Source organism: Medicago sativa, chromosome 2, assembly GCF_051527215.1.
Source record: "Medicago sativa cultivar Bolivia chromosome 2, Bolivia_mono, whole genome shotgun sequence".
In the NCBI taxonomy this organism is placed as follows: Eukaryota; Viridiplantae; Streptophyta; class Magnoliopsida; order Fabales; family Fabaceae; genus Medicago; species Medicago sativa.
The window spans coordinates 11407761-11434849 of record NC_140750.1 but is presented as its reverse complement, the minus strand read 5'-3'; the positions used below and the strand labels follow the sequence as shown (position 1 = coordinate 11434849).

Here is a 27089-nt window from a genome sequence, read left to right as displayed (position 1 = left end):
CAACGTTCAAACCGTACCGATCCATAATCACACATCAACACATCAAACCAATTCAAAACAAAAATAAAAAGGTAGTAATTTTTCTTCTAGATCTAGGGCTGTGAGAGTGGATTTTGGTACTTTTAAGTTTGAAAACGAATAGAGGAGGAAGAGGGCGTTATGTTGGTATAAAACTTTTTTCAAAAAAAAGAGTTTTAACTCCGACGCGGTGGCGCCGCCGCGAAAACTCGCCGGCCACCGCGTCGGAATCCTTTCCGACCGCTACCTTCTCCATTTGAGAAGAAGAAGAAAAAGAGAGAGAGAAGAGAGAGGACGGTAAGTAAAGAAGAGAAGAAAGAGAAAGGAGAAGTGAAAAATGATTTTTTTTTATGACCCATGTCCTTTATATAGATGCTCCTTTTGGGTCGACCCATGGTCCGACCCATTAAACCGACCCATTGGGTTTTCCAACCCAAGCCCAGCGCCCTTCTCCCTTTTTGCAAGCCCAATTCAGTTTTCTTCTATTCTGCACTCCTTTTCAATTATCTGCACCCCCTGCATCGCATTTTATTTTATTCGTCGCATTTCAATTCTGTTTATCGTCTTATTTTTCTTGTTCATGCACTTCAATTCCGTTTATCGTTTTATTTTTTCTTGCTCATGCATTCGTTTATTCGTCTAATCTCTTTTATTTTCTTCTCATGCATTTTTAATTCGTTTAATATCTTTTATTTTTCTTCTCATGCATATTTAGTTTATTTTCGCATTACATTCCATTATCTACTATTATCATATGCATATTTAAATTTTGCCATTAAATACACACTTCAATCCAGAGTGCTCTGGTCCTAAATTAACTATTAATATTATATTATTCTCCAGAACGCTCTGGTCCTAAATTAACTGTTAATATTATATTATTCTCCAGAACAATCTGGTCCTTGTTAATTAAATTAATCCAGAGTGCTCTGGTCCTAAATCAATTGTTAAATATTTCTGCTTATATAATCATTCTCCAGAGTACTCTGGTCCGTGTTATAATAACCTTATATTTCAGCTTAACATTATTTTTCTCATTCTGCTTATATAATTTGCATATCATTATTCAAAATAACAAAAACATTCAAATATATCAAAATCACAAAAATATTTTTATAAACAAACCTTGATCCTAAATCAAGCGATCGTCTTTTCATTTTATTTTCTTAATCAAATCATCAATCAATTTAATTCTACTTTGAGTCATCTTTCTTTCAATATACAAAAATACAAACAAATTCCAACTTGCCATTTGGCTTTTCATTTTAAAACCTTTTTTCAAAAACTATTAAAAAACACTCAACCAATCAAACGTCAATTTCTACCCCGAACTACGAGGTTTTGATCCTTCACGGGTACGTAGGCAAGGGACATGCGTCCTTCCAAATCAATAAAATATAGATAATTAGGTCTCTCTTTTCTTTTATCATTTCAAATTCCATTTTTTAAAGCAAGCAAGTTTATAGCACAAAACTTAAATAAAATCAAGAGGTTCTCGTAGAGTACTACGAATATTTAGGGTGCTTAACACCTTCCCTAAATATAACCAACCCCCGAACCCTTAATCCCTAAAAATGTGGTATTTGAACCTTTTTCCACTTTCTTTTGAAAAGAATTAAATGTTTAGTCGTGAAATCAAAAGCGGGTCAAACGCCAATCAAATGGCCCTTGACCGACCGAAAAATGACGCGACAGAAATGGCGACTTCACTGGGGATGAAAAGTAAGAGGGTTGAGCCTAACTTGGCATTATTTAAATTTTGTGCTAAACTTGCAAAAAAAAAATAAAAATTAAATAAAAGATGGAAATTACGTGTATGTTTGTTCTTCCCTTTTCTTTTAACGTGAGTGGTGAGATAAGTCCTACACCCGGGCTTGAGGGAAATTAAGATAGGACCGGGTATAATCATAGTATCCTTGCCAAGAGTACTCTTCGGTATTGGTACTTGTGATAACCCACTCAATGGAGGGATCTTGGAGGTATACTTTTGTCAACGTGAGTACTCGCGTATGGCATGTTACTTTCAAGTGACCGTCGAAGTTGAGAACCATTAGTCACCTTTAACCCATCTTGGCTTTTTAAGACGTAGTGCGGTGGCTAGTCGAGAGTACTCTTGTTCCAACAATATTCAGCCGAAACTTACCACTCCATCCATCATAGGACAGAGAAAGGTGATGGAACCATCCTTTGCTGTGCACCTTTACTATATAAGTGGTACGTTTTACACTTACCCCAATTCTACCTCTCTAAAGACAAAGATCCATACTCAAAAAAAATCATGTCCCTTGCCCCAGATAATGTTGTTTGGTATAACCCGGCTTACGACACTGGAACCATCATTGACAAATGTGGGGAATTCAGTAATGTACCCCTCCTCGGTATTCATGGAGGAATTAGCTATAACCCTATCCTTGCCAGGCGCCAGTTCGGGTATCCCCTTAAAGAAAAACCTCTCAACATTGCGATCGAAGGCATATTCTATCACAAGCATGCCGACATCAAAGGTATGAGAGAACAATTTGTGAAAGCTTGGCATACCATCCATAAGAAAAATAGCAATCAATTGGGGGATAAATCAGACCTCACTTATGAAACCTACACTCAATGGGTCATTGCCAAAGCCGTTCAAAATGGGATGCCCTACACTCTACCGAGGTGCCTATCCTCAACCACTCCAACGATACATTCACCCCTACCCCTTTGTACCCAAGAAAAGTATCAGAAGAAAGTGGCTGATTTAAACCGTGTGTGTGTAGTTTGGAAGAGGAAGTACGAGGGAGCTATGTCCATAGTGGGGGATAAAGATGTGGAAATACTACAGACCAAGCATGAGCTCCTTAACAAAGAGCGACAATTGATCGAGAAAAACGCTCAGATTCAAGCTCAAAGTGTGATGCTTGCACAATTTATCAGCAAGAAAGAATGCATGGATTTCTTCGCAGGGACACACCCAGACTTTGGAGAGTAGTCTGCTTCAGGAGCTCAAGAGTTTCCCAGTTGTTTTGTTTTTTTTATGTTTTCTGTTATATACTGTGGAGTCTATCCTTGGCTCGGTTTTGTTAAAAGGAAATTACCTTGTGTTTATTTCAATGAAATTTTTGAATCATGATGTTTACGGAAATTGCTGTTATAAGTCCTTCGATAAACAAAACAAAAAAAATAACATATCTGTTTTTGCATAAACATATCATGCATCATCTTGCATTTCATAAATTCAAAACTCGAGTCTCACCAAATTTTCTTGTCCAAAAGGTCAAAAGTGGTCTGATGTCTTCATCCAAATTCGGCTCGCATATGCAAACGCTCGTGCAAACACATCAACTTGGTCAGCTGGAGCAAGAAGTCCATGAACTTCGTGGAAAGGTAACAACACTTCGGGTTGAGGTGGAGAAATTAACTAGCCTAGTATCTTCATTGATGGCTACAAAGCAATCACCGTTTGTCAAACAAAGGCTTCAGCCACCCTATCAACCAATGTGCATACAACAGCCTCGACAACAGGCTCTGCATCAGCGCACTCCTCCGAGTTCGGCCCCTCAGTCGGTTACTTCTCAGAATCAGGCTCAGAGAGCATCGCAATTCGACCCAATTCCTATCAAGTATGCGACTTTGCTTCCCATCTTGCTTAAGAAGAAACTTGTTCAAACAAAGCTACCGCCTCGGGTGCCAAATCCCTTACCACCGTGGTACCGCGTTGACCGCACATGTGTTTTCCATCAGGGGGCGCCAGGTCATGACACGGAGCAGTGTTATGCTTTGAGGGATGAAGTGCAGAAGTTGATCAAAGATAAATCATGGTCCTTTGAGGACCCAGATATAAAAGTACTACTTCAACCATATCATATGGCTCCTCACTCTATTGCCGTTGTTAGGCCCACCATGAATGCTGTTCAAAATCAGGGTCATCAACCCCAGTTTAAACGACATCAACAACAGCCTCGACAACAGGCTCAGAAAGCTCCGTAGTATGACCCGATCCCTATGAAGTACGCCAAGTTGCTTCCGTATTTGCTTGAGAGGAACCTTGTTCGGACAAGGCCACTTCCTCTAAAACCGAAGAAATTGCCAGCTCGATGGAGACCTGACCTCTGTTGTGCCTTTCATCAAGGGGGACTAGGTCACGACACTGAGCAGTGCTATCCTTTGAAGGAAGAGGTCCGAAAGTTGATTGAAGTCGATCTCATACCTTTCGAAGAGTTTGCATTTGGATGTGCAAATTAATGGAATGCATACACTGCAATTGAGTTTTTGCTGATTTCTACTACTCATTTGTGCAATTAAAATGTTTGCTTGTTGTTTTATGTTTTTCTTCAAAAAAAAAAAATCATCCTTTCGTCCCACCCGAAATGGAAGTGAATTTGTTTAGGGCTTTTTGCTTTATGTATTTTCATCATTAATGAAAAGTCGCTTTGATCCCGGCTTTGTTTTTATTTTTGTACTTTTTCTGGAAAAATGGTAATACAAAAAAAAAAAAAAAAAAATCCAAAAAAAAAAAAAACCCAAAAAAAAAAATAATATTATTTTCCTTTAATCATTTCTACATGTCTGCATAATCATAATGGTTATATCAACAATCAAATCATGCATTTTTAAAACCTGTTGAACACTTTAACCGTGTACTCTCTCTCGGCTTTGAGTTCCTTATATCCAAGGATAAAGAGGAGGATGATGAAGAAATTTTCCAATGGGATTTCTCGCTTACTGGGGCATTTCGGTCGTCGAAGCTGCAAATATCAAGAAAGATTGTCCTGGAGAGAACTTTCAATTACAAAGACGGCACGATTTACCTTGCACGGGTATTGTACTTCAGTACACACTTCAACGGGGGCAATCCCCCTTCATCCCTCAGTATACAACATAAAGGCAGTGCTTATCGTGGAGGTCAAAGTCGCGTCAACGGGAGTTCCAATGAAAGATTTAAAAAGTGTTACTGTCGTACGACGTAGACAGTTATATCAAAAGGATCAAACGTGTCCCCGCGAATGTCAAGAAAGTGGTTTTGTGCTCACAAATATATTACCCGATTCCAGGGGCAAATGGATGCCAATTACGATGAATGATAGCAAACTTGTATGTCATGTGAATACTGATGCGGTCAAGAAACACTTTGTCAAAAAAATGAAAGCTCGATGAGTCGCAAACCTGAAAAAAGCGACTTAGGCAAAAATGAGCGTCTCGGTGGACTGAAAACTCGAAAGGGCGGTCCAGGCAAAAATTAGAGACACAAAAAAATGATTATCCTGATAGTTTGAAAACCTAAAAAGGCGATCTATGCAAAAATTAAGGATCAAATGACAAAGTAACTGCATCCAGCCAGTAACAATCCGCTTGGGGCATACCTGCTATCAAAGAACATCCAATTCAAAGCTTGGGGCATTTCAGTCATAAAAAGACCTCCTATCTATATCAAGGTAACTGCAGCAAATCAGTTATGATTCATCTGGGGCATTTCAACTGTCAAAAGAATCTCCGATATGAAGCATCTGCGAATCAATGACTTGGTACAATGAAATTCAAAGTTGTGAGGGAGTATAATGGTTATTGTGTTCAATGTATCTTTCCCTTTATAATTACCATTTTTGCAAAACTTTCTAAATCCATGGAGTCACGCCTTTGGCATGCTACCACTCCTTTACATTAATTTGAGCCTATGCCTATTTATTTGAAATTCTCGTTTATTCGGTTCGTAAAAATTTTCTTCTATTTTTGATGTTAATATTTAAAGCAAAAATTTTATTTTTAAAACCTTTTTCATATCTTTTGAAAAGCATAAACAACATGTACATTTTCTTTGAACTTATGCGTAGAGGAAACATACATCAACATCCGTCTCAAGGACATTTAAACTCTGCAAGTATGACCAAAAGTTGTGAGATGCCTCTGTCAAAAAAAAAAATATAGTAATAAAGAGCTCGCTAAGTCGAAAACCTGAAAAGGCGGCTTAGGCAAAAATGAGCATCCCGGTGGATTGAAAACCTGAAAGGGCGATCCAGGCAAGAATTAGGGATTCAAAAGAAAAACAATACAAAAAAAAAAAAAAAAAAAATGAAAAAAATGAACAAAAAGACAGAGGCATCACATTTCAAGTGGGCCAAATGGAATAATGCACTTTATGCTCGCTCGATTAACGACGACTGTAGGATGGGTTTCATCCCAAAAATGACGACTTCTACCAGTGTTTGTTCAAAGGGCTTTACCCCGACAATGTTTGATTCATCCCCAGTGAAGTCGCCATTTCTGTCGCGTCATTTTTCGGTCGGTCAAAAGGCCATTTGATTGGCGTTCGACCCACTTTTGGTTTCACGACTGAACATTTAATTCTTTTCAAGAGAAAGTGGAAAAAGGTTCAAATACCACATTTTAAGGGATTAAGGGTTCGGGGGTCGGTTATATTTAGGGAAGGTGTTAGGCACCCTAAATATTCGTAGTACTCTACGAGAGCCTCTTGATTTTATTTAACTTTTATGCTATAAACTTGCTTGCTTTTAAAAAAAAAAATGGAATTAGCAATGATAAAAGAAAATTAGAGACCTAAATTATCTACGTTTTATTGATTTGAAAGGACGAGTGTCCTCTGCCTACGTACCCGTGAAGGATCAAAACCTCGTAGTTCGGGGTAGAAATTGACGTTTGATTTGTTTTGTGTTTTTTAATAGTTTTTGAAAGGGGTTTAAAATGCAAAGCCAAGTGGCAAATTGGAATTTGTTTGTGTTTTTTTTATTTAAATGAAAGATGACTCAAAATAGAATTAGAATTGGTTGATGATTTGATTAAGAAAGTAAAAATAAAAAGACGATCGCTTGATTTAGGATCAAGGTTTGTTATGAAAATATTTTTTTGATATATTTGCATGTTTTTGTTATTTTGAATAATGATATGAAAATTATATAAGCAGAATGAGAAAAATAATGTTAAGCTGAAATATAAGGTGATTTTAACACGGACCAGAATACTCTGGAGAACGATTATATAAGCAGAAATATAATATTAACAGTTGATATAGGACCAGAGCACTCTGGAGTAATTTAATTAACAAGGACCAGATTGTTCTGGAGAAATAATTAAACAAAAATATAATATTACCAGTTAATTAGGACCAGAGCACTCTGGACTAATTTAATTAAATAAGGACCAGATTGTTCTGGAGAATAATATAATATTAACAATTAATTTGGGACCAGAGCACTCTGGATTGAGGTGTGTATTTAATGACAAAATTTAAATATGCATATGATAATAGTAGATAATGGAATGCAATGCGAAAATAAAATAAAAATGCATGAGATAATTTATAAGTCCAAAAATTAGATGCAAGCAATAAGATAAAAATGCATGAGAATGAAATTAAAACACTAAAAGAACTTAACATGTATGAAAACGATAAAATGATATGTTGGGGATGCAGGAAGTAAAGATGGGGGTGCAGGAATAGAAAACGAAGAACTGGGCTTCAGAGAGGAAAAGGGCGCTGCTGGGCTTAGGATGAACCGGTTTTGGTTCGGTTCGGTTCAGCAATTGGACCGGTTCAGTCTAATAATATATATAGTTTTGGAATGGTTTTTTTACTCATTTTTTCATTCCTTTCTCTTTCCTCTCTTTCTTTCTCTCGGCTTCCTCTCTTTCTTTTCCTATCTATCTTCTTCTTCTCCAATTTTCCGGTGCGGTGGTTGGCCGGCCAGGGAGGCGGCGCCACCGCGTCGGACACCTAAACCCACCTTTTTATATTATTTTTTTGCTCTTTTTCTTTGTTCTCTTCTCTTCTATGCTATTCTCAACTTAAAATTTTTAAAACACTTACCCACAGACCTAGATCTAAGGGAGAATCAAACTACCTTTTGTTGTGCGTGTGTGTGTAGTTTGGTTAGGAAATGCTTCTGGTTGTATTAGAAACTGATGTTGGTTGGGTTTTGATTAACGTCCCTGTTTGTGTGTTGGGACAGATTCGTTGTGTTGGCTGTTTTTGTTTGCAGGTTCTGTTTGGTGTTTGAGATTGATGAATTGTGGATTGTTGGAAGAATTTTGTGTTTATGCGTGAGTTTTTGTGTGTGGGATCGAGTTTTTCCTCCCCTTTCTTGCTGGTTGTGGATGCTATATTTATAGAGGGATTTGAGACATGTAGTCTGTTAAAGTGGCGACACAAACTGCCTTGCTTGGATGAAGGGGGCAGCACAGGCTGTCGTGAGTTGGCTTGATATTTTTTTTGGACAAAGTTTTGGACTAAAAATAAATAATAAATAATAATAATAATAATAATAATAATAATAATAATAATAATAATAATAATAATAATAATAATAATAATAATAATAATAGTACTAATGGTAAATAAATAAACCAAAAGTAATAATAAATAAAAATTGAGAGAAGAGGGCCCGACTCGGAACCAGATATGAGGTATTTTAAAATACCTCTCTGTCGAAATTTTTTGCTGAAAAATGCGGAGATTGATCGGGTTCAAAAGACACGTGTCGGTGTATGAATGCATGATTTTTGGTCAAAATTTGGGGTATGACAGATGCCCCTATTTAAGTTTCTTCGTCCGGAGACTTGAAGATAGAATCTTTGATTTGACGGGTCGAAGAGACTTAAATATCAAGTACACCAATTTTGACCAGTTGAAATGTTGAGAATGCAATACTTATGAATATAATGATATGAATGCATGCAGATGTAATTATGAACGCAACAACGGCAAACATATGCCGACTGGGGGGACACACTGATAATGATTGCTGGGGAGGAAAGAATGCTAATTACCTTTGAAGTGGTAATAGTGAACATTACGAGAAAAGAAACCGTCTATTACTTTTGATGTAGTAAAGACGAAGTATGTTACCTTTGAACTGGTAAAAATGGACATGGTAGAATTTGTCAATTACTTTTGAATTAGTAAAGACGTGCAAGAAGTAAACTTTGTCAATTACTTTTGAATTAGTAAAGGACGATGTCTGTTACTTTTGAATTAGTAAAGACGTGCAAGAAGTAGATTTGTCAATTACTTTTGAATTAGTAAAGGACAATGTCTGTTACTTTTGAATTAGTAAAGACGTGCAAGAAGTAGATTTGTCAATTACTTTTGAATTAGTAAAGGACAATGTCTGTTACCTTTGAAATGGTAAAGACGAACAAGAAGTAGATTTGTCAATTACTTTTGAATTAGTAAAGGACAATGTCTGTTACTTTTGAATTAGTAAAGACGTGCAAGAAGTAGATTTGTCAATTACTTTTGAATTAGTAAAGGACAATGTCTGTTACTTTTGAATTAGTAAAGACGTGCAAGAAGTAGATTTGTCAATTACTTTTGAATTAGTAAAGGACAATGTCTGTTACTTTTGAATTAGTAAAGACGTGCAAGAAGTAGATTTGTCAATTACTTTTGAATTAGTAAAGGACAATGTCTGTTACTTTTGAATTAGTAAAGACGTGCAAGAAGTAGATTTGTCAATTACTTTTGAATTAGTAAAGGACAATGTCTGTTACCTTTGAAATGGTAAAGACGAACAAGAAATAAATTTGTCAATTACTTTTGAATTAGTAAAGGACAATGTCTGTTACTTTTGAATTAGTAAAGGACAATGTCTGTTACTTCTTGCACGTCTTTACTAATTCAAAAGTAACAGACATTGTCCTTTACTAATTCAAAAGTAATTGACAAATCTACTTCTTGCACGTCTTTACTAATTCAAAAGTAACAGACATTGTCCTTTACTAATTCAAAAGTAATTGACAAATTTATTTCTTGTTCGTCTTTACCATTTCAAAGGTAACAGACATTGTCCTTTACTAATTCAAAAGTAATTGACAAATCTACTTCTTGCACGTCTTTACTAATTCAAAAGTAACAGACATTGTCCTTTACTAATTCAAAAGTAATTGACAAATCTACTTCTTGCACGTCTTTACTAATTCAAAAGTAACAGACATTGTCCTTTACTAATTCAAAAGTAATTGACAAATCTACTTCTTGCACGTCTTTACTAATTCAAAAGTAACAGACATTGTCCTTTACTAATTCAAAAGTAATTGACAAATCTACTTCTTGCACGTCTTTACTAATTCAAAAGTAACAGACATTGTCCTTTACTAATTCAAAAGTAATTGACAAATCTACTTCTTGTTCGTCTTTACCATTTCAAAGGTAACAGACATTGTCCTTTACTAATTCAAAAGTAATTGACAAATCTACTTCTTGCACGTCTTTACTAATTCAAAAGTAACAGACATTGTCCTTTACTAATTCAAAAGTAATTGACAAATCTACTTCTTGCACGTCTTTACTAATTCAAAAGTAACAGACATCGTCCTTTACTAATTCAAAAGTAATTGACAAAGTTTACTTCTTGCACGTCTTTACTAATTCAAAAGTAATTGACAAATTCTACCATGTCCATTTTTACCAGTTCAAAGGTAACATACTTCGTCTTTACTACATCAAAAGTAATAGACGGTTTCTTTTCTCGTAATGTTCACTATTACCACTTCAAAGGTAATTAGCATTCTTTCCTCCCCAGCAATCATTATCAGTGTGTCCCCCCAGTCGGCATATGTTTGCCGTTGTTGCGTTCATAATTACATCTGCATGCATTCATATCATTATATTCATAAGTATTGCATTCTCAACATTTCAACTGGTCAAAATTGGTGTACTTGATATTTAAGTCTCTTCGACCCGTCAAATCAAAGATTCTATCTTCAAGTCTCCGGACGAAGAAACTTAAATAGGGGCATCTGTCATACCCCAAATTTTGACCAAAAATCATGCATTCATACACCGACACGTGTCTTTTGAACCCGATCAATCTCCGCATTTTTCAGCAAAAAATTTCGACAGAGAGGTATTTTAAAATACCTCATATCTGGTTCCGAGTCGGGCCCTCTTCTCTCAATTTTTATTTATTATTACTTTTGGTTTATTTATTTACCATTAGTACTATTATTATTATTATTATTATTATTATTATTATTATTATTATTATTATTATTATTATTATTATTATTATTATTATTATTTATTATTTATTTTTAGTCCAAAACTTTGTCCAAAAAAAATATCAAGCCAACTCACGACAGCCTGTGCTGCCCCCTTCATCCAAGCAAGGCAGTTTGTGTCGCCACTTTAACAGACTACATGTCTCAAATCCCTCTATAAATATAGCATCCACAACCAGCAAGAAAGGGGAGGAAAAACTCGATCCCACACACAAAAACTCACGCATAAACACAAAATTCTTCCAACAATCCACAATTCATCAATCTCAAACACCAAACAGAACCTGCAAACAAAAACAGCCAACACAACGAATCTGTCCCAACACACAAACAGGGACGTTAATCAAAACCCAACCAACATCAGTTTCTAATACAACCAGAAGCATTTCCTAACCAAACTACACACACACGCACAACAAAAGGTAGTTTGATTCTCCCTTAGATCTAGGTCTGTGGGTAAGTGTTTTAAAAATTTTAAGTTGAGAATAGCATAGAAGAGAAGAGAACAAAGAAAAAGAGCAAAAAAATAATATAAAAAGGTGGGTTTAGGTGTCCGACGCGGTGGCGCCGCCTCCCTGGCCGGCCAACCACCGCACCGGAAAATTGGAGAAGAAGAAGATAGATAGGAAAAGAAAGAGAGGAAGCCGAGAGAAAGAAAGAGAGGAAAGAGAAAGGAATGAAAAAATGAGTAAAAAAACCATTCCAAAACTATATATATTATTAGACTGAACCGGTCCAATTGCTGAACCGAACCGAACCAAAACCGGTTCATCCTAAGCCCAGCAGCGCCCTTTTCCTCTCTGAAGCCCAGTTCTTCGTTTTCTATTCCTGCACCCCCATCTTTACTTCCTGCATCCCCAACATATCATTTTATCGTTTTCATACATGTTAAGTTCTTTTAGTGTTTTAATTTCATTCTCATGCATTTTTATCTTATTGCTTGCATCTAATTTTTGGACTTATAAATTATCTCATGCATTTTTATTTTATTTTCGCATTGCATTCCATTATCTACTATTATCATATGCATATTTAAATTTTGTCATTAAATACACACCTCAATCCAGAGTGCTCTGGTCCCAAATTAATTGTTAATATTATATTATTCTCCAGAACAATCTGGTCCTTATTTAATTAAATTAGTCCAGAGTGCTCTGGTCCTAATTAACTGGTAATATTATATTTTTGTTTAATTATTTCTCCAGAACAATCTGGTCCTTGTTAATTAAATTACTCCAGAGTGCTCTGGTCCTATATCAACTGTTAATATTATATTTCTGCTTATATAATCGTTCTCCAGAGTATTCTGGTCCGTGTTAAAATCACCTTATATTTCAGCTTAACATTATTTTTCTCATTCTGCTTATATAATTTTCATATCATTATTCAAAATAACAAAAACATGCAAATATATCAAAAAAATATTTTCATAACAAACCTTGATCCTAAATCAAGCGATCGTCTTTTTATTTTTACTTTCTTAATCAAATCATCAACCAATTCTAATTCTATTTTGAGTCATCTTTCATTTAAATAAAAAAAACACAAACAAATTCCAATTTGCCACTTGGCTTTGCATTTTAAACCCCTTTCAAAAACTATTAAAAAACACAAAACAAATCAAACGTCAATTTCTACCCCGAACTACGAGGTTTTGATCCTTCACGGGTACGTAGGCAAGGGACATGCGTCCTTCCAAATCAATAAAATATAGATAATTAGGTCTCTCTTTTCTTTTATCATTTCAAATTCCATTTTTTAAAGCAAGCAAGTTTATAGCACAAAACTTAAATAAAATCAAGAGGTTCTCGTAGAGTACTACGAATATTTAGGGTGCTTAACACCTTCCCTAAATATAACCAACCCCCGAACCCTTAATCCCTAAAAATGTGGTATTTGAACCTTTTTCCACTTTCTTTTGAAAAGAATTAAATGTTTAGTCGTGAAATCAAAAGCGGGTCAAACGCCAATCAAATGGCCCTTGACCGACCGAAAAATGGCGCGACAGAAATGGCGACTTCACTGGGGATGAAAAGTAAGAGGGTTGAGCCTAACTTGGCATTATTTAAATTTTGTGCTAAACTTGCAAAAAAAAAATAAAAATTAAATAAAAGATGGAAATTACGTGTATGTTTGTTCTTCCCTTTTCTTTTAACGTGAGTGGTGAGATAAGTCCTACACCCGGGCTTGAGGGAAATTAAGATAGGACCGGGTATAATCATAGTATCCTTGCCAAGAGTACTCTTCGGTATTGGTACTTGTGATAACCCACTCAATGGAGGGATCTTGGAGGTATACTTTTGTCAACGTGAGTACTCGCGTATGGCATGTTACTTTCAAGTGACCGTCGAAGTTGAGAACCATTAGTCACCTTTAACCCATCTTGGCTTTTTAAGACGTAGTGCGGTGGCTAGTCGAGAGTACTCTCGTATTGGTCGTCACGCGATACTACACCCAAACGAGATTAACCGATGAATATTGTTGGAACAAGAGTACTCTCGTCACCTAACAAATGTTCGGACGTGGTTGGACTTTGGGACCTTGGTAGAACCCGTGATACAAGTGCAAATGAAAACCATAGTCCTTACCAAATGGCGTTGTCACCCTTGACTCCAACATTATGGACCTAACCTCACCATGTTTTCACTGTCTTGTTGCATAATCATGCATACATGCATTCATTCATAAAAACTTTTCTCAACAAAACATCGGAGGACTTAGATAATTTTTTGTAAACATCAGTGATATTCCACCTTGAAAAGAGGAACACCAAGAAATACAAACTTTAAAAATCTTAATTAAGCTTTTGGCTTTTGTTAAGAACTTCTTCCTTGGTTTCGTTCTTACCTTTTGAAAATTGAACCGATTGCAAATATCTTTACAAATTTTCAAATGAAATTATGTTCATCTACGATGTTTACAATTCACCTTGACAAATCCTTCGATAACAAAAAAATTTTTGCATAAACATTTCATACATCATGTGCATCCATAGTTTCTAGTTCGTGTCTCATACTTTGTTTCTATCTACAAACGGTCAATCCATCAATAAAGTGGTCTGATGTCTTTATCCGAGTTCGGCTCGCATATGCAAACACTCGTACAAACACAAAAGATGGATCAACTTCAGCAAGAGGTCCATAAGCTTCGGGTGGTACATGGAATGTTTAGCTGCAATTGGGTCTTTGCTGATGTTTATTTCCACTACTCATTTGTTCAAAATAATATGTTTGTTTGTTGCTTTATGTTTTTTCAAAAAAAAAAAATCTTTTCGTCCCGCCCAAGACGAAAGCGAGCTTGTGTAGAGCTTTTGCTTCATGTATTTTCCATCATTAATAAAAAGTCGCTTCGATCCCGACCTTGCTTTTATTTTGTGCTTTTTCTGGAAAAATGGTAATACAAAAAAACCAAAAAAAAAAAAAAATTTCAAATATCTGCATAATCATAACTTATACTTGTCAAAATCAATAATCAAATCATGCATTAATAAACTCGTTGAATACAATAACCATGTACTCTCTTCCAACTTTGAGTTCTCTGTGTCCGAAGATGAAGAAGAGGAAAGTGAAGGGTCTCTCAAGGAGATCTCTCGCATATTGGGGCATCTTAGTCGTCGAAACTACGAACAAAAAAGAAGATTGCCCAGAAGATGGCCTTCACTTACAAAAACTAGTGTGAGATGTTACCATTACTTTACATGAGTATCGTGCTTCATTACACCTTTTAACAGGGGCAACCCCCCCTCCTTCCCTCAGTATGCAACATGGAGGTGGTACCTCCCATGGAGGTTTGAAGTCCCGTCAATAGGAGTTCTACTACAGTCCAAGCTTAATCAAACTTAAAATGCATGACAACCTTATACAACTATATCAAAAGAGGTTTAAAACAAGCTTCTAACAAAAAGGTTCGTCCCCATGAATTTCAAGAAGGGAACTGTGTACTACTTTCCAACCAGACTCTAGGGGCAAGTGGATGCCTAACTTGGAAGGCTTGTGTACAATGACTCTTGTGACTATGGATAGTGACTAACACACACGTCCTGCGAACGCCGATGCAGTCAAGAAATACTTTGTCAAAAAATGAAAGCTCGATGAGTCACAAACATGATAAAGCGACTCAGGCAAAAATGAGCGTCTCGGTGGATTGAAAACCTGAAAGGGCGGTCCAGGCAAAAATTAGAGACATAAACAAAAATGATTATCCTGATAGATTGAAAACCTAAAAAGGCGATCTATGCAAAAATTAAGGATCAAATGACAAAGTAACTACATCCAATCAATAACAATCCGCTTGGGGCATGCCTGCTATCAAAGAACATCCAATTCGAAGCTTGGGGCATTTCAGTCGTAAAAAGTCCTCCAATTTATGGCAAGGTAACTGCATCAAATCAGACATGGTTCATCTGGGGCATTTTCAACTGTCAAAAGGGTCTCCGCTATGAAGCATCTGCAAATCAATGACTCGGAACAGTGGAATTCAAAGTTGTCAGGGAGTATAACGGTTATTGTGTTCAACGTACCTTTCCCTTTATAATTACCATTTTCCAAATTTTTTTAAAAAATCTGTGGAGCCACGCCTTTGGCATGCTACCACTCCATTACATTAATTTGAGTCTATGCCTATTTATTTGAAATTCTCGTTTATTTGGTGTGCAAAAGTTTTCTTCTATTTTTTGATATGAATACTTAAAGCAAAATTTTTTTTAAACTTTTTCATGTCTTTTGGAATGCATAAGCAACTTGTACGATTTCTTTGAACTTATGAGTAGAGGAAACATACATCAACATCCATCTCAAGGACATTTAAACTCTGCAAGTCTGACCAAATGTTGGATGATGCCTCTGTCAAAAAAAAAAAAAAGAAAAAAAAAGAATCAAAAAAAAGAAAGAGCTCGCTGAGTCGAAAACCTGAAAAGGTGACTTAGGCAAAAATGAGCATCCCGGTGGATTGAAAACCTGAAAGGGCGATCCAGGCAAAAATTAGGGATTTTCAAAGCAAAAAGCATGACTGCTGAAGCATGCCAATGAAGGAACACTCTGCGTTGGTCTACAAATGACAACTTCTTCCAGACTTCTCGTCAGCAATGGGCTTTATCCCCAAAAGGCATCAGTTGCTACTTTGTGCCAGATTTTACACCGTCAACGGCTCTATTTGCTCACAATAGTATCATCTTCAAAGAAGTTTGCCGAGTGTTTGTACTGCGTCGTCAGTCCACCTCCCATCTTACTTGTCTTGTCTCGTTTCACCGAGTCACCTGTCATATACAGTTCATACATGCATACATTCCTACATTCATAACAATCATATATTCATACATTAATATTTTCACATTTCATTTATTCATGCATACATAACACGTATACAACATCATTCATACATAACTACATCAGTCACCTAGAATCTCATTTCGGTCGTGTCTCCTCAGTCCGGTCTTTACTTATCATGGTGTCAAGCCGCAAGTTTCTATAAATGAACATCTTGCATTTACCTTCTTGTCATCAAAAGTGTCATCCCCAGTGTGTCTGGTCCAGAGATGTCACTCGTTATGAGCCCGTTGGATTCCGGCGAACTCTTACCAAGCCGGGTGGATTCTCGCAAATTCCAGCAGCCACACCAAAAAAAAAAAAAAAAAAAAATACATTTCATAGCAGAGATTATTATTCTAACCGCGATTTCTACGAGAACAAATCTCCATAGTCCAAGCCAGGATCAGTAACGGTAAACCAAGCAATACCGCTATTGCGACTTCAATCTCTCTTAGAAACGCCATTTCTTCATCTATTTCTTCATAATGGAAGATGTCGATGAGTAGAAGAACGAATGCAAGGAGAGTGATGACAATGAGAAGGAATATAGTCATTTTAAGAAAGAATGAGGATGGAGGTTGTGAAAAAATAAGAGATGAATGTGAAGTATTTATAGAAGGAGGGAGGAATGTAGCCGTTAGGGGGAAAGAAAAAGGGGTTACTTTTCACTATTCATGACCGTTAATAGGGGGAATATAACCGTTTATTTAGACGCTGGAAGGCTCGAACGGTACACACAGATAAATCACCTCATGGTAATGAACAAAGATTAACACTTCACATATCAATCACGTCAAGCTGTCAGTTCACCAACGAACGCTTGAGTTTACTTTTTGTTTCAAATCACAAAGTTCACCAACGGACGCTTGGGTTTACCTTTTTATCTTGTTTCAAGTCACCAAATCCACCAACGGACCGATCAGGTTTACTTTCATCATGATTCAAACGGCCAGTTCCAACTAATGAACAGTTTGGAATCACAATTCAATTTCAATAGTGTCATCCCCAATAGGACTGATTCAAAGAGCGTCACCAATCAAATTTGTTTCAAGTGGCAGGTCCCACCAAATATTCATCTTTACCAATGTCTATCCAAATCTCCCCAGTAATTGTTCAAACCTTATCTCAAGTGTCTTTTGTTAAACACACACGTCTTTACTAATTCAAAAGTAATAGACGGTTTCATTTCTCATTATGTTCATCTTTGCCATTTCAAAGGTAATAGACACGTCTTTACTAATTCAAAAGTAACAGACATTGTCCTTTACTAATTCAAAAGTAATTGACAAATCTACTTCTTGCACGTCTTTACTAATTCAAAAGTAACAGACATTGTCCTTTACTAATTCAAAAGTAATTGACAAATCTACTTCTTGCACGTCTTTACTAATTCAAAAGTAACAGACATTGTCCTTTACTAATTCAAAAGTAATTGACAAATCTACTTCTTGCACGTCTTTACTAATTCAAAAGTAACAGACATTGTCCTTTACTAATTCAAAAGTAATTGACAAATCTACTTCTTGCACGTCTTTACTAATTCAAAAGTAACAGACATTGTCCTTTACTAATTCAAAAGTAATTGACAAATCTACTTCTTGCACGTCTTTACTAATTCAAAAGTAACAGACATTGTCCTTTACTAATTCAAAAGTAATTGACAAATCTACTTCTTGCACGTCTTTACTAATTCAAAAGTAACAGACATTGTCCTTTACTAATTCAAAAGTAATTGACAAATCTACTTCTTGCACGTCATTACTACTTCAAAAGTAACATACATTGTCCTTTACTAATTCAAAAGTAATTGACAAATCTACTTCTTGCACGTCTTTACTAATTCAAAAGTAATTGACAAGTTTACTTCTTGCACGTCTTTACTAATTCAAAAGTAATTGACAAATTCTACCATGTCCATTTTTACCAGTTCAAAGGTAACATACTTCGTATTTACTACATCAAAAGTAATAGACGGTTTCCTTCCTCGTAATGTTCATTATTACCACTTCAAAGGTAATTGGCATTCTCTCCTCCCCAACAATCATTACCCGTTTGTCCCTCAGTCGGCATATGTTCATCTTTGTTGCATTCATAATTGCATCGCATACATACATACCATGATATTCATAAGCATTGCATTCGTAACATCTTAGGTCAAAATTGGTGCACTTTCGGTATTTAAGTCTCTTCGGCCCGTCAAATCAAATATTTCATCTTCAAATCGCCGGACGAAGAAAACTTAAATAGGGGCATCTGTCATACCCCAATTTTTGACCCAAGATATTACAGACACGTGTCCTCGAACCATGATCAGTCTTAGACTTTTCAGCGAAAAATTCGGCAGAGAGGTATTTTAAAATACCTCATATTTTGGTTCCGAGTCGGGCCCTCTTCGCTCAATTTTTATTTATTATTACTTTTAGTTCTTTTTATTATTTTTATCATTATTATTATTATTATTAATAGTATTATTATTATTTATTTTTTGTCCAAAGAAAATATCCAAATCCAGCCTGTCTTGTCCCCGTTGAACCAAGCCAAAGCAGGTTCTGTCTGCTTCACAGACTCCATGTCTCAAGTCCATTCTATAAATAAACCTGTAATCACAAGCAAAAGGGGGAGAATTTTTCGGCACCATTTTCCAGCAAGAACAACAAAACAAATTCATCACAACAATTTTTTTTCAGCCAACACATAATCACAGACACAATTCCACCATTTTCTCGCGCATAAACCTGCAGAAAGGAACACGCTAACACAGAAGTTTTCCAGTAACAAACACAAACAAAAAAACAGCAATAACAGAAGCCTATTTTCGATCCACCAACACCAATACCAAATCAAACCCTCACAATCAACACAACAACAACAGCCGTAGCTCATTATTCACAAAACCCAAACAAACTCATCAAAAACGTCCCAAACAACGTTCAAACCGTACCGATCCATAATCACACATCAACACATCAAACCAATTCAAAACAAAAATAAAAAGGTAGTAATTTTTCTTCTAGATCTAGGGCTGTGAGAGTGGATTTTGGTACTTTTAAGTTTGAAAACGAATAGAGGAGGAAGAGGGCGTTATGTTGGTATAAAACTTTTTTCAAAAAAAAAGAGTTTTAACTCCGACGCGGTGGCGCCGCCGCGAAAACTCGCCGGCCACCGCGTCGGAATCCTTTCCGACCGCTACCTTCTCCATTTGAGAAGAAGAAGAAAAAGAGAGAGAGAAGAGAGAGGACGGTAAGTAAAGAAGAGAAGAAAGAGAAAGGAGAAGTGAAAAATGATTTTTTTTTATGACCCATGTCCTTTATATAGATGCTCCTTTTGGGTCGACCCATGGTCCGACCCATTAAACCGACCCATTGGGTTTTCCAACCCAAGCCCAGCGCCCTTCTCCCTTTTTGCAAGCCCAATTCAGTTTTCTTCTATTCTGCACTCCTTTTCAATTATCTGCACCCCCTGCATCGCATTTTATTTTATTCGTCGCATTTCAATTCTGTTTATCGTCTTATTTTTCTTGTTCATGCACTTCAATTCCGTTTATCGTTTTATTTTTTCTTGCTCATGCATTCGTTTATTCGTCTAATCTCTTTTATTTTCTTCTCATGCATTTTTAATTCGTTTAATATCTTTTATTTTTCTTCTCATGCATATTTAGTTTATTTTCGCATTACATTCCATTATCTACTATTATCATATGCATATTTAAATTTTGCCATTAAATACACACTTCAATCCAGAGTGCTCTGGTCCTAAATTAACTATTAATATTATATTATTCTCCAGAACGCTCTGGTCCTAAATTAACTGTTAATATTATATTATTCTCCAGAACAATCTGGTCCTTGTTAATTAAATTAATCCAGAGTGCTCTGGTCCTAAATCAATTGTTAAATATTTCTGCTTATATAATCATTCTCCAGAGTACTCTGGTCCGTGTTATAATAACCTTATATTTCAGCTTAACATTATTTTTCTCATTCTGCTTATATAATTTGCATATCATTATTCAAAATAACAAAAACATTCAAATATATCAAAATCACAAAAATATTTTTATAAACAAACCTTGATCCTAAATCAAGCGATCGTCTTTTCATTTTATTTTCTTAATCAAATCATCAATCAATTTAATTCTACTTTGAGTCATCTTTCTTTCAATATACAAAAATACAAACAAATTCCAACTTGCCATTTGGCTTTTCATTTTAAAACCTTTTTTCAAAAACTATTAAAAAACACTCAACCAATCAAACGTCAATTTCTACCCCGAACTACGAGGTTTTGATCCTTCACGGGTACGTAGGCAAGGGACATGCGTCCTTCCAAATCAATAAAATATAGATAATTAGGTCTCTCTTTTCTTTTATCATTTCAAATTCCATTTTTTAAAGCAAGCAAGTTTATAGCACAAAACTTAAATAAAATCAAGAGGTTCTCGTAGAGTACTACGAATATTTAGGGTGCTTAACACCTTCCCTAAATATAACCAACCCCCGAACCCTTAATCCCTAAAAATGTGGTATTTGAACCTTTTTCCACTTTCTTTTGAAAAGAATTAAATGTTTAGTCGTGAAATCAAAAGCGGGTCAAACGCCAATCAAATGGCCCTTGACCGACCGAAAAATGACGCGACATGCTCCTATTCCTTCTTCATATAAACAGGCTATGGAGAATAAATGTTGGCAGGAAGCTATAGAAGCTGAACTTCTGGCACTAGAGGAAAATCAGACATGGGACGTTGTGCCATGTCCTCCATCTGTTAAGCCTCTTGGTAGTAAATTTGTGTTCAATATAAAGATTCGTTCAGATGGATCAATAGAGCGCTACAAGGCTAGATTGGTTGTTCTTGGGAATAAGCAAGAATTTGGTCTGGACTATGAGGAGACCTTTGCACCTGTGGCCAAAATGACTACTGTCAGAACTATTCTTGCTATTGCTGCATCTGAATCTTGGCAAATTCACCAGCTAGATGTGAAAAATGCCTTTCTCCATGGTGACCTCAAAGAAGAAGTTTACATCAAACTTCCAACTGGTATGCCCTCATTACCTAATACTGTTTGCAAACTAAAGCGTTCTTTGTATGGATTAAAACAGGCACCTAGAGTGTGGTTTGAAAAGTTTAGAACAACACTGCTTGGTTTTTCCTTTCTCCAAAGCAGCTATGATCCATCTCTCTTTCTACAAAGAACCTCAAAAGGAATTGTGATACTTCTTGTTTATGTGGACGACATTGTCATTACCGGCTCAGATCAAGAGGCTGTTACAACAATCAAACAATTGTTGCATACAACTTTCCACATGAAAGATCTTGGACAACTCACTTATTTCTTGGGATTAGAAGTGCAATTCCAACATAAAGGCATCTTTGTCACTCAGCACAAATATACTCAGGATCTTATTCACATGGCTGGTCTCACCAATGCAGCTCCAGTTGACACTCCCATGGAGGTTAATGTAAAGCTACGACGAGATGAGGGTGAACTCCTGCAAGACCCAACTTTTTATCGAAAATTGGTTGGAAGTCTCATCTACCTAACCATCACTAGACCCGATATCTCTTTTGCTGTCCACACAGTCAGTAAATTCATGCAAAATCCGAGACACTTGCATCTTTCTGCAGTGCAACGAATCATTAGATACTTGCTAGCCACTTCCAAGCGGGGTCTTTTCTTTCCGACAGGTGCCGCAATACAACTTCAAGCATACAGCGATGCTGATTGGGCTGGATGTCCAGACACAAGGAAGTCTACGACTGGATGGTGTATGTTTTTAGGAGATGCTCTTATCTCATGGAAATGCAAGAAACAAGAATCAGTCTCTAAATCTTCAACTGAAGCAGAATACCGCTCCATGTCTGCAGCGTGCTCTGAGATTATTTGGTTGCGAGGACTTCTTTCAGAACTTGGTTATTCACAACCACATCCAACTCCACTGCATGCTGATAATACAAGTGCCATACAGATTGCTGCAAATCCTGTATACCATGAGCGAACGAAGCACATAGAGGTTGATTGTCATTCAATCAGGGAGGCCTATGACCGCAAAATTATCACTCTGCCTCACGTGTCTACATCAGTTCAACTTGCTGACATACTCACAAAATCCATGACACGTCAGCGTCATAATTTCTTAATCAGCAAATTGATGCTTGTAGACTTACCAGCATCAATTTGAGGGGGGATGTCAATAGAATTGAAAGCAAAATTATTCATTAGTGCTGATTTGGTGCTGATCTGTTGGTCATTAAACCAGCAGATGTGTACAGACTTGATTGCAAGTCAAACCAACATATTGTACAGTCATAATTGTGTAATTATGTATTTATTAAATAGCCTAGCTGTAGATAACAGTTACATATTGTATCAGCACTATTTAAATGAAAACATTCCAGCAAAAGGGATCATAGTTTTGACCCTAATTTCTCTGAGTTTAACATGTTCTGCTATTTTTTATTCTACTCACAAAAGCATATTATCATTTCCTTCAAAAAAAAAGCATATTAACATTGTATACTTGTCTATATAGGTTGAGTTGTCTGGAGGCCCTAACGGACCACTTGTGGCATTGGCTTTCAAACCGCAGGGCGAAATGTTTGAATTTGGATATACATTTCTAAGGTAGAAGAACCTTTAAATGTGGTTAAATCATATTTCAACTGTTTGTTTTGTTTTTTATTTACATTGATATTTTTTTTGGGGTGAAGAATCTACGAGGGTGTCCTTCGGAAGGGTGATCTTATTTTAAATGTTAGCACTGGCAAGAAGAACAAGGTAAGTTTAAGGCTCCTCATTTTTATTGTTTGATTGCATTCATGATTTTTTTTTAAAAACTTTAAATCAACAGTTATTGCTGTTGTAACTGAATTTTATAATTACACAAAATTATGCGATCTTGCATATGTACCCTCAGATTATCAAATTCTTACTAGTCTATGCATTCAAATTCTTGCTTCCTGTTTCCTACTAGCAGTATCAACATTTTTTTTCCTTTCCAAAAACATATTCCAAAGAAAAAGGTGTCTATTCAACAATACTTAATGTTTTCCTATAAAGCATGATCTGTGACACGGACACCTAATATGACACAAACACACCAACATTGATGTGTGTGTATATGTGTGTGGATATATATAATAATTAAGTACAATATGAATATTATTTATAAAATATTTAAATTGATAATCAAAATATATATTTGCATATCTACCTTGAGCAATTTGTTTCATTACAAAAAAAAAAAAAAATTCAAACAAAATATTATAATAGTCTTTCACCTTTGTTAATCCATCTACTACCGAAAAACAAAACAAATGATGTAATCAATGTCATTTGCCATCATTAACTTGACACATCTTTAACTCTCTCAGATGCGTCCAAGCAAAAAAAATTATATTTGGAACGTTTGTCAGAGTTTTTAGACACTCGTGTTGTCTCAGACACTGATACATGTTGGACAATCTCATTCATGCATGTGCTTCATATTGTTTGCTTCCTGCATATTTTGGTCTTGTTTCATTTTGTACTTTTTTCTAAGAATATTGTTAGAACAAAGACTACAACCTGTATCAGCTTAATGATGCATGGAACATGATTGAAAACATTATGCATTGGTATGCACTCACAAGATCATTTTCATGTATGTGCTTAATTTCGTTCATTACATTTTGAGACTTCGGTGATTTTGTGGCTGAAGCCTGTCTTATTGAAATGCAGGTTCGTAGTTTGTTTTTACCTGATGGTAAGGTTAGTTTTTAAACTTTCACCATGATTAGTGGAACTTTCCAATAAATTGAATGCTTTTCGAGTTTTGAGAACTATGGTATAATTTTTATATCTGTCGTCTCGTTTTAAATTCTAGCTAGATGTTGGACCTCTTTGATGCAGGGAACAATAATATTTAAGGAGCAATATTTGCAAAAAATTGAACATCCACTACGGTGTAAAATTGTTACAGTAAGAGGGATGTATCCTTAAACAAAGCAACATTTTCTCCTTAATTAAACTTAAAAGAGACGTGTGGATAGAGAATAACATTGATAACTCTTTTGGACGCTAGAATAGCCTAAAAAACACATTTAAAAACTCATGCTGACAGTCGATTTTCTCCAGTGCCAATTTAGGTGGGCTATTTAGCTTCTTCAAAAAAAAAAAAAAAACTCATGCTGACAGTTAATCACGACAAGAAGAGAGATCATGAACAAAACATTTAGAGTCGAACGCGTGAAGAGAGACAATGTACAAAAGAAAACAAGAGTGAACGTGGTATCTCATTATCCAATACTGAGGATAGAATGCAGTTTACCAAATTGCAGGCAGTGAGAATAACATCGCCTCAAAATTTAAAATGTGTACATGAATTGGTAAATAAACTTCGAGCTATATCAAGTAAATAACAACGCTTGATTGTAAACCAGTTGATAATCCTATATAATCCAATGTGAAGCTTCTATACAATCAAGGGGTTCCATATCTTGACTCAGGCAAATACAAGAGGTTAGCTGGGAATATGAGTTCACTCACTATGACAAGAATGTTGTTGTTTGCAATGCTTTTTACGTGTTGTGAGACAATGTCTAAACTCACCTAGTGATAGCCATTGGAATGTTGTTGTTTGCATCTTGAGGTATATTAAAGAATCATCTGGGAAAAGACTTGTTTATTAGGATAGAGGTTGTGCCAATATTGTTCGATACTCAAATTCATATTTAGCGGGTGAGGTGAATAGTAGAAGCTCTACTTTAGGTTATCGTGTTTCTATTGGAAAAAACCTAAATTCATGGAGAAGTAAAAAGCAAACTGTTGTTGAAAGGTCAAGCACAAAGGTTGATGCACTTGTTACAAGAGTTGAAATTCAGTCGACATTGGTAATTGCCACTTTATCAGAGAGGATTAAAAACAGAGAAATTTATTTCCACTTTATCAAGATAAGATATTTTCTTGAATCATTAAAACCTCTTCACCAAGCCTAAATAACCAGTTAGTCGATATATCTTCAAAAAATTGGAGACCTCAAATTGAATATATATATATATATATATATATATATATATATATATATATATATATATATATATATATATATATATATATATATATATATATATATATATATATATAACATGCTTTGAATATCATATGTTTCATCTTGAGGGGGTGCGTTGAGTAGTCTCTATTGATTAGCGTTTATAGTATGTGGACATGTCTTACTAGACAAATATTGTTCTCATTACATCTCTTGATATATCTTATGCAATCTCTTCTACCTTAATTTCTTTTGTTTTTGTTGTGAATGTCCTGTAATGCATCATTAATTTCCTATTCCATGTTTGCAATTGCAATTTCAGGATTCATTGAATTACGAAAATCGTGAAGTTTGGCTGTATTATGAATCTGTAAGTGCCTTTACTTGTTGCTCATGAAGCCAAACGTTCTTTAAAGGAAATGGAACTTGTGACATATACTGTTGAAATTTATGCTTGTAGATTCTGAGATGCGTTTTCTTAGTTCATTGGTATTTATTTAAAGTAAAACAAAATACAGTTATTATAACACAATTTTCTATTCCATCTTTCGCTCTATGTGAATAGTACGTGGAGATGGTTTCATTGAAAGAAAAAACAATATTTGTTACGACTTTAATGGAATGAAATATATAACTTAAACTTAATTTTAGTAAATATGCTTTCAGAGACAACAAATCAACTTTTGTACTCCCTCTATCCCATAGTAATTGACCTATTTGCAAAAATGATTTGTCTTAAAATGATTGCTACTTTCAACTTTAAGGTGAGATTAATTATCTTTTTTCAATTGTACCATTAAATTTATACATACATCATTCCAAATCTCAATATCTTGTGTCAAATTTGTAGGAAATTCAAGAGGCTCATGCTGGTCAAATAGTTGCTGTATTTTATGATGATTATGATGGTTATGCATCAGGTTCCTCTTTTTTCTTCTGTCAAGCTTATGCTTCCTTTCTTGAATTCTACATTGCTCTTTTTTCTTCTCTTTCAAAAACTGCCAAATTTATTGATAAACCCCAATATCAATCCCAAGAAGTTACCGGAGAGGAGAAAATAGATACATGGATATTGCTATATAGCAGAAAAGTCACAAAACTTAAAAGGTAAACACCCCATAAGAAACTCCAGAGGCCTATTGGACTCGAAAAGCCTAGAGCCAACAATCAAAATCAAAATGATATCCTACACTGAAACGTACCACCCCTGTGAAATCGGCCTCCTAAACGAGAGGGGCCCCTCACTGCCAATCAACCACCGCACAACATCAACACCAAATAGAAAAGCAGCACCGGTGTAGCATAACCTATCAGACCAAAAAACCACGCCTTATGCAGCCCGAACACACGGAGTGAAAGCGGCACTTCCTCTACTATTAAACACATCACCTCTGTCTATTTAAGTAATCTCCGGGATACCAACCCCATTCGTAAAATAACCAAAGATATCCCTTTAGCCGGCTAAGACTCCATTTCCACAACATCACTTTAATCTGATCCATAATTTCCCCGTAATCTCTAGAAACACGTTTAAAAATCTTCTCATTTCCTGCTTTCCAAAGCACCCAAATGATAGAGTGGCAAATTAACCAATATCCCTTTTTTAATCTCTTGTTTCTCGCCACCTCGATAACACACTCCAACTGCACAAATAAGTTCGGTGGGGTAATATTACCGACGCCAATCCAACTAAAGACCATAGACTGCACCCTAAAAGCAGTAGGACAATGAAGGAAAAGATGATTGGACGTT

The 27089-nt window shown here is 35.7% G+C and overlaps 1 protein-coding gene across 1 annotated transcript in view; it reads left to right on the top strand.

The window, feature by feature from the left end:
• The window catches only part of LOC146944527 (elongation factor G-2, mitochondrial-like), a 44189-nt gene that overhangs the window by 15718 nt on the left and 1382 nt on the right, over window positions 1-27089 (top strand). The window contains exons 7-11 of the mRNA XM_085742893.1: window positions 22842-22933; window positions 23020-23086; window positions 24029-24058; window positions 25660-25707; window positions 26188-26257. Of these exons, the coding sequence (XP_085599019.1) occupies window positions 22842-22933; window positions 23020-23086; window positions 24029-24058; window positions 25660-25707; window positions 26188-26257 (307 nt within the window). The remainder of the gene's footprint in view (window positions 1-22841; window positions 22934-23019; window positions 23087-24028; window positions 24059-25659; window positions 25708-26187; window positions 26258-27089) is intronic.